At 40.2% G+C, this 14,027-nt stretch overlaps 1 protein-coding gene and 1 pseudogene across 3 annotated transcripts in view; one reads left to right on the top strand and one right to left on the bottom strand.

Annotated features, from left to right (window-relative positions):
- The first annotated feature begins 2,165 nt into the window (after positions 1-2,165).
- Usp33 (ubiquitin specific peptidase 33) overlaps positions 2,166-14,027 on the top strand; it is a 58,102-nt gene continuing 46,240 nt past the window's right edge. For 2 of the 3 annotated variants that reach the window (XM_010605179.3, XM_010605178.3), the window contains exon 1: positions 2,172-2,328. In XM_010605179.3, the coding sequence (XP_010603481.2) occupies positions 2,293-2,328 (36 nt within the window). In that variant the 5' untranslated portion in view covers positions 2,172-2,292. Of the gene's footprint in view, positions 2,329-14,027 lie in introns of all 3 variants that reach the window. The other variant, XM_033758200.1, reaches the window with a different exon arrangement.
- Positions 11,138-13,224, bottom strand: LOC104848999 (annotated as a pseudogene).

Here is a 14,027-nt window from a genome sequence, read left to right as displayed (position 1 = left end):
CGCTTGCGCTTTGCGGCGCGGCCGGGCGGCCCCGTTATTCATTGTCAGGCACGGGAAAACCTAGGTGTCATCGCCCCTGGAATTTTTCTTCCATCGATGTTCAGTTTCAGTCCAGTCCGGCTGTCTGTCCACCTGCAGCTTTTGCTCCGACCGAATTTGCCGGCTCTGGGGTTTCCCATGTCTTTACACTTAAATCTTTTTCGCTTTTCATTTGGATATTTACATGTGCGAGTTGAGCTGTTGGACGATAAGATTTACTTTTTTTCTAGATGTTTTTGTGTTAATGTAAGTATTTTTAGGGTTCACCTCCTATGATTAGGATTGGGCCTGGGAAGTTGAGCTAGAACTGCATTCTTGGCAGGACCTTAGAGACTAAATGAGGGTGAATTTTGCCACAGGGATCTCTAGACTTCTTAGGAGAAATGTGGCATTCTGAAATCACCGGATTATTTTTCTTTTAAATAAAACCTGTTATTAAAAGTAGTGAGGCCAACCTAGTTCCATTTCTGGATACACTTGTATTCTCTGGAACGTCTGACCAAATAAAATGATCAGGCTATTTGATTTGAATTCAGTACAGGTACTGTATGTGAATTCATTCCGTTAATTCAGATAAAGGGAAAGATAGCAATCTTATTGAAACACACAGCTAATTTTAAGAAAAAGTAATAGTTATTCTGTTCTGGCAGTTTTATGTTGTTTCACTTACTTTGGCAGGACTGGCAAAAAAGACAGTACGAAAATGTTCCTGGAATGAAATAGTCGACCTGCTGTGTCCAAGAGGGATACTCTACTTAAGATTGCTTTTTGGAGGGCCAGGGAATTAGCTCACTGGTTCCACCGGCTGCCTTGTGAGTGCAAGGATCTGAATTCGATCCCTGGTACCAAAAAATAAAAAAGAAAAGAAAAGAAGATTGCTTCTTATTTTTGATCTGGTTTATTGCCAATTTTAACTTATTTTTTGAACTCTTGATTTTAGTTTTCTCTTTTTGCTCTCTTTATAATCTACCAATAAACAGATCTTTTTACATAACTGCAGTTTAATGGCTGTAGATTGTAGTAGATAGGCGAGTTAAAATTTAGAGTTAAGGAGATTGTAATTCTTTTTTTTTTGGACTGGGAATTGAACTCAGGACCTTGGGCGTTGTGCTTGCCAGGCAGGTGGTAGAACCACTGAGCTAAATTCCCATCCAGGAGATTGTAATTCTTACATTTCTGTATTGCTATTAGTTTTCAGTCACCTTCCTCCTATATAATCTTATTTGATCTTTATACCAGTCTTCTGAGGAATGCCAGGAATAAAGTCTTTCCCCATTTCAAGATTGTGCAAGGATCAGAATTTCCTTATAGCGTGAAATAATGTTGCCAAAGCAGCCTTTGATATAAATTTAAATTCAGATAGGTTAAGATTAGAGTGTGCTGTAGCTCAGTGGCACAGTGCTTCTGGCAATCATGAGGCCATGCGATCCATTCCAGGACAAGAAAAAAAGATTGGAGTGCATGACCTATAACATGAAAGACCCAACTCTGTAAGAAAACTATGTAAAATACTGAAAAATTTTTGGTGACAAATGTAAATTGTCATTGTTAAGAAAGAAAAAAGAGTAAGTAATAGGTCTATTTTAGTGTAGTTTTAGTTAAATTTCCTTTTTCTTTTTGGCATTTTGAGACATCGCCTCGCTGTGTAGCCCAGGCTGGCCTTGAACTCTGAGTGATCCTCCTGCCTCAGCCTCCTGAGGCTGTAATTACCGGCGTGAGCTGGCATGCTTGATTCTCTTTAGTGTTAAAAGTGTTTTTTAAAATCTGTGTGTGAGCATTTTGCTGGAGCATTTTGATAAATAGGAATGTTGCAAAGAGTCTGATAAGAATACATTTGGTTTCACTGTCTGTAGGAAGGCCTGCATGGATTCTGTGCAGAACTGACTTATAGTCAAGTAGGATAGTTTTGTTTATTGTTTTTTAAAACAACTACAGTAAGTGCCTTAGGGTGTTATAAAAATTCTTTAGGAGTTAGGTAGGTGAGGGAGCCCTTTTTCTCCTGGTTGGGGCTTGGTGGAGATGGTAGTGTGAGGTGAATGAGCCCTTGATGTTCAACAGGTGATTGCTGGACGACACCTTCCCCCTTGCTTGTTTGTCCCCAGGCCCTGTCCTCCCCACACCACTGACCTGGAGCTCATTTCTAGTGTGATTGATGAATGGATTTCTGGAAAGAAACAAATTACATCTGAGAAAGGATCAGCGGGAGAATTTGGCTGATAGTGATTCACGATTAAGTAATAGAGAAGACAAATTATGAAAGACTGCATTGAAAGTATTTGGTCAGAAGAGGTATGGGGTTCATATGAATGTGAAATGAACTTTTAACTGGAAGAAGATAGAGACTGGAAAATTACTTGGTTGGCTTTAGGTTAAGATAGATCCTGACAACATCTCTTTTATTAACATGAATTAATGGTACACATTGTGGGGTTCAGTGTGATATATCAATACATGTATGTAGCAGACAGCATTGCTTTTGAGGGCTCTCTGAAGTGTATCTTGAACTCAGATTGTAGGATGAGAATATGGAGTCAGGCATCGTGGCACACATCTGTAATCCTTGCACTTGAGAGACTGAGGCAGGAAACTCACTGTGAGTTTGAGGCCAGCCTGGGCTACCTAGTGAGACCCTGTCTCAAAAACAAACAAAAAAAGATGACAGCATGGGTGTAGGTAAAATGTGCCAGGAAGCATAAGTGAAGGAATGAGTTGATAGAGTCACAGGAAGAAAAAGCCAATAGTAGATGGGCAATAGAAGGCTTGATGGTGTGGAGATTTTTGTGTAACTGCTTCAGAATTATCCTAACAGCTCTGGTGTTTTTCTTCCCCCGCTACACCACACTGATTGACACTGCTTCTTAAATGCTCCCCGGACTCCCAGGTGCTCTGCGTAGAAGCAGAGTGTGAGCTTCAGAGAGGCTGCAGAACTAAGGAGTGAAGCCGAGCTGCGTGAGGTGGGAAGCTGTCCATAGCAGCTGCCAGTCCAAATTGAGGGGAGAGAAGGGGTGGGAGGCCAGGTAGCACCTGTTGTCTGTAACAGGCATTCTCACTAAATGATCCAGATAAATTAAGGCCTTGATTTAGCAGGTAACCTAGAAGTTTAAAAGAAGTGGTGAAAAAAGTAGTGGAGTTTTGCAGCTGACAGGAAGTAAGGAGGGAATCAAAGATGGTGCTGAGGTTTGAAAATTTGTGATAGAGTGGTTGACAGAGAATCATTGATAGGCTTTCAAATTAGGTATTTCAGGAGAGGGAAAGAATTAGTGGCCATAGAGTAGAGAGTGCTAATGAGTCATTCACAAGGAAGAGGAGGGAAGATTTGAACAGTGCTGCCACTCCCGACTTGGATAACGTGTTCCCATACTTGATTGTAAGTTAGTCTCTGTGTGGTTGTATCAGTCTCTGTTCGGTCAGTCTCTGTATTTCCAGGGCTCAGTAGTCCTGAAATACAGCAATATAGTAAAAATATGTATTGAAGAAAATGAGACCACTTCCCATAGTTCTTAACTGTTTATAAAATCCTGAAAAATATTTATTTATTTGAGATCAGGTCTCACTTTGCAGTTCAGGCTGGCCTTGAACTCACTATGTAGCTCCAGCTGGCCTCAAACTTGTGGCCATCCTCCTGCCTCAGCCTCTCCAGAGTTCTTCAGCATTTACATGGGTTTACAGGCATGCTGAAGAATTTTAAATAGTTTTGGTGGAGACATTATTTAGATGACTAAAGTTTCATTACTAATATTATATTTCATTACTAATATTTTAGTCCTGTAAACAAAAAAGGTTGACAATTTTTCTTAAAATGGTTCTCATTTTAATATAGTAGTTGCATACATTTCTCAGTGTTTCTGCGTGGACTACATAGGTGTTTTTAATGACTATTCTTAACGATAGTGTGTTGTTATTAATCCTTGGTCTTACAGAGAAATGAGTCTTAGGGTGGAAATTACCATCAGCATATTTGAGCATTTTTATTAGAACTCAATCATATTCATCGATTCATTCACATTTTGGCCCTCTAATGTGTGGCACAATTATTTCACCTAGATAAGAATTGACCATATTTTATCATTCATTGGACAGATTTTTTTAATGAACCAATTTCTTTTTAGTAGGAAATAAAAATTAGTGCTTATAAATCTCAAAGGATTTTATGGGGAGTGGAGCTGTCCATTTTGGAGCTGTCCATTAGGCAGTGTTAAGAATAGATTCTTGAACAAAGCAGTTGCCCATAGAGAAATCAACTAGGAGCTGGGCATGGTGGAGCACGATTGTAATCCCAGCACTGGGGAGGCTGAGGCAAGACAGTCGCCCAGAGTTAGAAGCCAGTTTGGGCTAAATAGTGAGTTCAAGGCCAGTCTGAACTATAAAACAAGACCCTGTCTCACTGCTCCCCCACAAAGAAAATCAGATAGGAGACTATATAGTTATTTCAGTGGACATAAAGCACTCATTAATTAGATCTGTCCCTCCCTTACCTCTCTCTTTCTCTCTTTTTCTTTCTTTCTCACAGGGTCTTGCTATTCAGTTCAGACTGGTCTCAAACTGGTGGCAGTCCTCCTGCCTCAAGACTCCTAAGTGCTGAGGATTATAGGTGTATGCCACCACACCAATTTAATCAGACAGTTGGTCAAGGAAGCCAGATGTGGTGGGCTACATACTGAGTTTAAGGCAGTTTGAACTGCATAGTGAAACACTGTCTCAAAAAGAAGCCCCAACCCACCCCCGACCAAAAGAGTCAATGAGACAGTTGTTTCTTGGAAGAGGGAAATAAAAAAGATGATTTTAGGGCCAGAGATTTAACTCAGTGATTCTGTTACCTGCCTCACAAGTGCAAGGTCTGAGTTCGATCCCCAGTACCAAATTTTTTTTTTAATTTTATTTTTCTATATTATGGCTTGAATAAAAATGATTACAAGACCTTTCAGAACTGTGAAGTCTGCACAAATTTGAAGGCATTTCATCAGTATTTTAAAGAATAAGAAACACAGTTCTTTCAAAGATCTGTTATATTACATAGGTTAAAAGTGTCCATGAACTATGGATTGACTTAAAATGTTTTGCTTGTTATTGTATTCTTCACTGATATATCCATTCGTTGATTTCTTCACATTTGTTGGTTAGCAATATTTCATTATAAATATGGAAAGGTAAGCCATAAGCCATATTATATTGCATTTTTAGTATTAAAATAATTCTAAAGCATAATAGATAACCTGTACCTTTGGACCAGTCAGATTAGTTGAACTGGTAGGACCAAACCCTAAGCTGGAACTGTTGGTAATTTTCTTGCCTTGGCCTCTTGAGTAGCTGGGACTTTAGGCATATGCCACTGAAATGTATAGATTTTTTGTTTGGTTGTTTTTTTGGGCTCAGAAATGTACAGTTTTAAGTAAATTAAAAAGAGCTCAATATTCATTTTTTGGGATAAGGGTAATAAAACCCAAGCGAAATAGGGCATGAAGATTAAAGATAAAACTCCTTAATGGAATTGGAAACAGAACAGAAGAAAAATAATAGTAGTGGAAAGGTTAAATAGATCCCAAAGCTGTTTCTTTGCAAAGATCAATGAACTAATAAACCTCTTATAGAAGGAAAAAAATGGACCAAAAATACACAAGATTAGGAATAACATCATATACCTTCAAATACAAGAAAGAGCAACAGAATCTTACTCATATTTTTTTGTGAATATACATGTAACATGTGATGCTATTGATGTTTCGTGTATTATAGCAAAATAGTAAAAATGACTCAAGTAAAAACTTGAATTGATCAATTCCCACTGAAGGATTGAAAAGGTAATAAAAGATTTGTCCTTGAAAAAGGCAGTGTAATAGATGGTTTCACAGTTGACTTCATATAATTTATGAGCACATCATCATTATAAATAAAAACCCTACTCTCCACCATTGAAGATTCAGAGCTACTCAGTGCATTCTGAGAAACACATACTTTAATCTATAGTAAAAATTCTACCAAAAAGATCAGTCTCACTTCCCTCTAGAAATACAAAATTTCTCTCTCTCTCTCTCTCTGTATATATATATATTTTAAATTTTTATTTATTTATTTTTGAGACAGATTATATAGTTCAGGCTGGCCTTGAACTTCCACCTATCCTTCTGCCTCAGCCTCCCCACTGCTGGGATTACAAATATGTGCCACCACGCCCAGCCTGGAAATATAAAATTTCTAAATATTGTATTAGCTATTGGAATATAAGTAAGAAGTACACACTAGTGTTAGGTTTTTACCCAATGAGATATATTGTACCAATGCAAGGATTAAATGCTGAATCTGTTAATGTGCTAGATTATATCAACAAAAGAATCCAGAGATGTAGTAAGCCATCAGCAGCAGCTGGGAGGGCATTTGATAAAATCATCAAGACTATTTTTGGTTCTACAGATTGAACCCAGGATAATTCAGTGGTAGAACACTTCAGAACCTGCTTAGCATGTACATGGCCAAAAACAAAAAACACATACAGACCAGTGGAATAGAAAGAATAGAAAGCCCAGGAAAAAACCTCACATATATGGTCAAATGAGCATTGATTATTGGCTCAAGATCATTCAGTGAAGAAAGGAGGAGATGACATCAGAAACACAGACAAAATCAGAAATAGGTTTGGATTAAAACAGTGTGTACCGAGCTCCTTCCATGTGGCAGATATTCTGCTAGGAGCCTGCACAAGGAAGATAAATAACCAGGACTTCAAATTGCTCATTGATTGATACAAGAGTAGACACAAAAATACAAGGAAAGGCTTGCTTTTTTTTTGCAGTACTGGAGATCAAACTCAGGACCTTGTGCTTGCGAGGCATGCACGGTGTCACTGAGCTAAATCTCTGGCCCTGGGAAAAGCTTATTGACATTGGTCTTGGAAAAAACTTTTTGGATATAATACTAAATGCACAGGCAACAAAGGCAAAAATCAAGTGGCACCACACTTGATAAAAAGGTGTCACACAGCAAAGAAACAGTAAACAAAATGAAAAGGCAACATACTGAATGGGAGGCCTTACCTTAGCTTCTTGAGTAGCTGGAATTACTACTACTTGAGTAGCTGGAATTACAGGTGTGTGGTGTGTACCACCTTGCCTAGCTTTATGTTTTGTGTATTTTATCACAACAAAAAATATTTGAAATGTTAAGTTAGAAGAAATACTTTGCAATATGAAAGACCAAGGATTGATTTTATAAGAAGCTATGGACCTGATAATAAAGGCAAAGATTTAACAAAACAAGGAGTAAGAGAAAAATCTAGGCCATAATATTCATGAAAAGAGACTCAAATTTATTGGTTATCAAGGTATTGCAAATAAGAACTCACCCATGGGCCAGGGATTTAGCTCAGTGGTTCTGCCCCCTGCCTCGCAAGGACAAGGAGCCAATTTTGATCCCCGTACTAAAAAATAAAAAATAAAATAAAAAAGAACTCACCCATGTAAGGTTATATTTACAAGGATTTTTTTTCTTACCCTTTATTCCTCACAAATTAGATTTTGTGGAAACAGAAGATTCAGCTTCACTACCTTCTGAAACACTGGCACAAAAGAGGAATGGGAACAGTGACTTAGAAAAGATTGTCATGCACCAGGAAAATAAGAACCAGAAGTCATCAGAACATTGAAGATATCTAGCAAAGAATTTAAGAGAGAAAAATATATAATATTTTAGTCATACGTTCTAGTTTAATTTTCACCATCAATGAAAAAAGTGAACTGTGTAGAATAATTGTATCAGTGTATTTAAGGAAAGAAACTTTTGCATCCTGATGATAACCACTGTTTTGCTCACTAGGTGATTCTGGCTAGCATTCCAAACCCTAGCTGGTAAAAGCCTGGAGGCAGTCAGCTGGGCATCTGGTGCCTGCACTGTTTGCTAACTGACGTCTGATGTGTTAATAACCTTTGACTAAGCCCACACAACATACCTCTGCCTAGTGAAGCATGTAAGCCCCTTCTTAAAAAAAAAAAAGCCCCTCTTGTTTCAAGAGTAGAAATACTGTGTTGCTGCTGCCTGAGACCAGCTTCTGTCTCTCCTGTCCATTAAGTTTTTTTTTTAAGGAGGAAAGGTTTATTGTAGCTCACCGTTTGTAGAGGTTTCAGGCCATAGTTGGCTGGCTCCAAGGCAGGGTAGCATGGCAGAGGGGCATTGTAGCAGAGAAATAGTCCATTGGATGGCAGGGAGGCAGCAGCAATCTGTAGAAGCAGCAGTGAAGCCTACTCTTTATGTGCCATCCACGCTGCACCATACCCGGGCTGGGCTTTCCTGTTATCCATACCCAGAACGGTGCTAAACCCATCGGTGGACTCATTCAGTAATGGCACCCCTCTAATCTCAGCATCATACCCTTAATCCCAACATCACACCCCCTTAGATCCAGCCACCTCCAAAAAGGCTGTGTGGGGACATGTGGATACAAGCAGTCACACTTGGGGACCACGTCTGGTCCCTGGTACTTTCCTCTCTTGGTCTCCTTCCTGCTTCTGACTGCTCTGAGCTGAGCTTCCTCTGCCATGGTGTTTCTTCCTGAAGCCAGCTAACCACAGACTGAAACCCTGAAACTATGAGCCAAATAAACTTCTTTTCCTGTAAGTTGTGTCAGATATTTTGTCCCAGCAATGGAAAGGTGATTAATACAGCTATTATACATTCCGTTCTTTTTTTTTTTTTTTTTTTTTTTTTTTTTTGGTACTGGGGATTGAACTTGGGCCCTTGTGCTTGTGAGGCAGGCGGCAGCACCACTGAGCTAAATCCCTGGCTTTTCCATTCTTTTTTTAATTCAATTATTATATCCCGTCTCCCCTCAAGGCCCATTCCCTGCCTATGTACAAAAGCTTTCTTCCCATTTTTTCTGTTTTCACTTTTTTTCTTGTCCCTTCCTTCCTTTCTCTCTCCCTCCTCTCTTGTTCCCCTTCCCATTTGAACCCTTTCTTCCCATTTCCTCACATCCATTTTACATCTCAGTCCTTATTTCCACATTCAGTTTCACACACTACAGAAACAATGCAGTATTTGAACATGTCTGTCCATTTTATTTCACTTAAGCATATGGTCTCAAGGTCCATTTATTTAGCTATAAATGTCTGAAGCTTATCCTTTATGGCAGAGTAGTACTCCACTGTATAAAAAAATCTTCTTTATCTACTCGTCAGTTAATGGGCTTTTGGACTGTTTCGGATTTAGCTATTGCAAATTGTGCTTCTGTAAACTTGGGTGTGCATATATTGCTGTGGTATGATGCTTTTAATTCTTTTGGAGAGATGCCAAGAAGAGGTATAAGCTGGGTCAAATGGAATCTCTAGTTTTAGTTTTTTGAGAATTCTTCCACACTGATTTCCACAGTGTTTACACCAGTCTACTCTCCCACCAGTAATGGAGAAGGATTCCTTTTTCCCCACATCCCATCCAACATTTGTTATTGGTTGATTTCTTGATAGCAGCCATTCTTTCTGGCGTGAGATGGAGTCTGTGGTTTTTTTTTTTTAGTACTGGGGATCGAAGTGCCTCTTTGCACTTGCAAATCCTCGGCCCTGTCAGCATTGTTTTAATTTGCATTTCTAGAATGACCAGTGATGTCGAACATTTCATGTATTTATTTGCTCTTTCTAATTCTTTACCTGAGAAGTGTCTTTTTATTTCAGATGCCCATTTTTTGGGGTGGGGACTTAGCTCAGTGGTTTTGGATTTGGAGCCTTCCTCACAAGTGGCAAGGGCCTGAGTGCCATCCCCAGTACCAAAAAAAAAAAAACCCAAAACAAAACAGATGCCCATTTTTGCATTGGGACTTTATTTTTCTTTTTTCTTTTTTTGAGACAGGGTCTCACTACGTAGTTGAGACTGACCTGGAACTCACTATGTAGCCCAGGCTGGTCTCAACTCACAGTGATTCCCCTGCCTCAGCCTCCCAAGTGCTGGGATTACAGGCGTGTGCCACCACACCTGGCTTACTTTTCTTTTTTGGTGTCGGATGGAACTCAGGACATCACACTTGCCAGGCAGACACTGCTACTGAGCTAAATCCCTGGCTGCATTGGGTCTTTGAATTTGGCGATGGGTCCTGAATTTTTTGAGTTCTTTATATATTCTAGATAATAGTCCTTTATCTGAATAGCTGGTAAAATTTTCCATTAAGTTCTTAATTCCATTCTGTTTTTTTCTTTAAAGATTGTCGTAAAAGACCATCTGAAAGCAGGGCTTGAAGATGCAAGCCTGTAGTACCAATACTCACACTTGGGAGGCTGAGGCAGGAGGATCATCGTCAATACAAGGCCAGCCTGAACTATATCCTGAGGCTCTGTATCAAAGAGTAAACAGGGCCGGGGATTTAACTCAGTGGTTCTAGCACTTGCCTTGCAAGTGCAAGGACCTGAGTTCGATCCCTGGTACCAAAAAAAAAAAAAAAAGCAAACAAAACAAAGGTTAATGGTAGTTGATATAGAAGTTTAAAATGATTATCAAGTATTAAAGCTTTTATAGGGAGAAACAAATGACTCAGCAGCATTTTATGATGTAGCTAGCTGCTGGAACATTCCACAGAAAAACTGAAAATACATTTTTGGTCTTTTTTTTTTTTTTGAGATGGTCTTGCTATGTAGTTAAGACTGACATTGAACTTGAAGTGATCCTCCTACCTCACCTTCCTGAGTGCTGGCATTACAGATGTGTACCACCATACCCAGCCTGAAAATAAGTTGGTTTTTTTTTTTTTTTTAATGAAAATAAGTTTTTAAGAATATGATGGTAACAGCCAATATTCTCAAACTTCCTAATTATCAAAATCTTATACAATTCTAGTCTAGAAAAGTAAATCAATTTTGTAGAATTAAACTTTCAGATAGAAGCACACCTCTTGAATAAGTATAGAGCTACTGAGAAATAGTCCTTGGAAAAAACCTCACAAAGCAGTTTACAGAAAGAAAATGGTGCCAGTAGAGGTCCTCCTGCTGTTCTGCTTCTTTACTGCTGGCCAGAGACTGGTCCCTCCGCATGTCCCCATTACACAACTTTGGAAGTTTGCTTGTCCAGGATGGTGATAGAGAATCTGGAGTTTGCAAATCCTCTCAGCATTTTCTTCATAGTCACATTTTTATGTCTCATCTTTTCCCTTGTGATTTTGGCCTTTGAGTAGATGGCAGCAGAAGTCCAGCATGGCAGAGTGCTGTTGCTGTCCAAGAAGTACAGTGATCATGCGTCCAGCCCATTGGAGCCCATCACCAAAACACTGCTTCATTGTAAACTTGTGTGACACAAAGGAATGCCATGAACAGACTGCATGGGACTCCACAGCCTGTGTAACTGCACACATCCACATGCATGAGCCCATTGGTGGGTAGAGGTCTGTCTAGAAAGGGCCAGATCCATGTCATGATGACCTCAAATATAGGGGACAACAGAGATATCCTTAGTCAGCAAGACCCCTTCTCTTGCAATTTCAGTTTGTTGCGGGGTCCCCAGCCTTTCATCCAATGGGACAAGAGGCAGTTTTCATTTTGGCATCAAGTCTTTCCTTCACATGGACTCGCAACAAGATGTTCTAGAAAGGGACTGCATGCAACAGGTCACATATGTACTCCTAAACACAAGCTCTGTTTGACGAGCAAGCAGAAGGGGATGGCGGGCCCCATTCCCGCAGTTCTAGAAGTACAGTCTTCAGCTCTGGATACTTCACAGTGTCCTTCAGCAGGTGGTGGAAGCCCTCCAGGATGCTGGGAGCGATGTACTTATTCTAAGGCAGGCAGCAGATCTTGGGTACTACCTTCATCAGTGTCTTCACATACTGCAGGATCGTACCTTGTAGCAAGCTCTTGACAACCTTCAGCAGCTCTTCTTTGACCAGTGGTACCCTGGTAGCCAAGTATTCAGTGGATAAAAATGTGGAAACCCCGAGAAATTCCAGTAACTGCCATAAGTGCTGGAATAGGCCGGATTGAAAGCCTTGGATCCATGTAGATGCAGGTCATTCATTAGATTATCTCTTTCAAACTTCTGAGTAAATGGTAATACTGTTCAAACAAACCAGTTGGTGGAGCCACTGTAGCAGTAGTTTGACAGGTGAGTCAGTAGTCATAGTTGAGCTCCCAGAAACATGAAGGGTTACTTTCACATAGAGCATTGACATGTTGTGATTGGCATCAAAGCTGTCCAGTATCAAGATCTTGTTCAGTAGCTTGTGGGTCATGTGGTTGATTTTCAAGAGATCTTTCAGCTCAACTATTGATGTCAGGTCTTCACTTTCAAATTGCCAGTTCTAGGGACATACATGGCTGCTGATGCATGGTGTGTAATGTGATGGTTGAAGTCTATCAAGCTGCTCAGAAGTTGGATGTGCTTCAGAAGCTTCTCATAGTGGTTAGAGAGTGGGAGGTAGGTCCTGGCTCCCTGTTTGTTGCATTTGGATCTTAAACAATTTATCAAGAAGCAATAAAGCAGTCTTGCACCTGGGCTGCATAGTGAGTTCAAGGCTAGGCTGAGCTACATGGTGAGATTCTATCTCAAAACACTAAGAAAAAGAAGCAATCTTCCTGCCATACCTTTTATGTAACGTAAGACAATCTGGCCTGCAAGCTTGTAAATGGATTGGATCAAAATATTCACCTCTGCCTCAGTTTCATCATAGAGAAACTGCTTCTTGAACTTGCTGAGTGCATCTGTGTACAGTCCCAGGACTAGAGAACATGCTCCATCCTTGATGCTGCCTTAGTCCCCAGGATGTGGCTATCAGGATTCAAAGCACAGACATCTCAATGAGAACTGGACCCTCCTGCCATGGACAGCTCTGGGAAGTTGAAAGCACAACTCCAAAAGTTCATAGCACTGCTACAGAGTTTTACCAAAGGGGGATACCTTTTACCAGGTGTACACCTGGCTCAGAAAGGTGCCCACCATGCTCAGGAGCCTTTCCATCCCTGGAGAATTGGGCGGCATGGTCCTTTAATGTCAGGGCCTTCTTATGTCACAGAGCAGGACAGTTGAAGGGTTCTGTCTGGTCCCCCAGTCACACATGGTCTTCCCGATGGACTGTAGGGCTCTCTGGGTGACGTTCTTTTGAATGGCCTGCTGTAGCAGTTCCCAGGGAGAAATGTGAATGGTGTGCTGGGTAGCATCTGTTGCTGTTTCATTTGGGATGGTTTCCTTTTACTGGGTCTGCAAGTGCTTTACTCTTGTGTTGTCCATTCTGCTGTTAATCTCGTCCACTGTATTTTTCACCTTAGAAATTGTTTTTTTTCTTCAATATTTTATGTTTCTCCTTAACATGAGTATGCTTTATTAAGTATAATTTGTGAGTATCTTCTTTTTCTTATTGTGGATCAGATTTTCCTTCTTGTGACTATAATTTTTTATTGACTATCAGGAATGGAATTCTTTCATTTCCTTAAGCTTTGTTCTGGGACATAGTTCCTTGGGAATAGTTTGATTCCTTTAAGACACCTTTTTGTGTTGTTTTTTTGTTTTGTTCTGGTACCGGGGATTGGACTTGGGACCTTGTGCTTGTGAGGCAGGTGGCCGCACCACCTAAATCCCAGGCCCAGACTGTTTTGTTTTTTGAGACAGGATCTTCCAGGTAGTCAAGGCTAACCTCAGATCTCATCCTCCTGCTTTAACCACCCAAGTGCAAGGATTATAGGTGTGTACCACACGCAGTTTCTTTTTGAGCTATTATATAAGAGTGAGGCAGGAGGATCACGAGCCTAGACCAGCCTGGGAAATTTATTAATTTAGCAAGACCCTGTCTCAAAAAATTTTTAAAGAGAAGGGCTGGGGATATAGCTAAGTGTAAAGGTCCCAGGATTCAATCCCAGTGTCTCCCTCCCCATACACATACTCACACAGCAGAAGAAAAGGAGCCTTGAGTCCACAGATAATTTTTTTATTCCTACTGAGGCAATATCCTCTGAGCTCTTCTCTCTGTTTTATAAAATCACCTCTGACTGGTGGACCCACACAGCCCTGTGTATGGCCTTGAGATTTGTCTTACC

The sequence above is a fragment of the Fukomys damarensis genome, unplaced genomic scaffold (genome assembly GCF_012274545.1).
Source record: "Fukomys damarensis isolate Sample0158 unplaced genomic scaffold, DMR_v1.0_HiC HiC_scaffold_33, whole genome shotgun sequence".
NCBI classification, from domain to species: Eukaryota; Metazoa; Chordata; class Mammalia; order Rodentia; family Bathyergidae; genus Fukomys; species Fukomys damarensis.
This window is presented reverse-complemented; position numbering and strand designations above follow the sequence as displayed.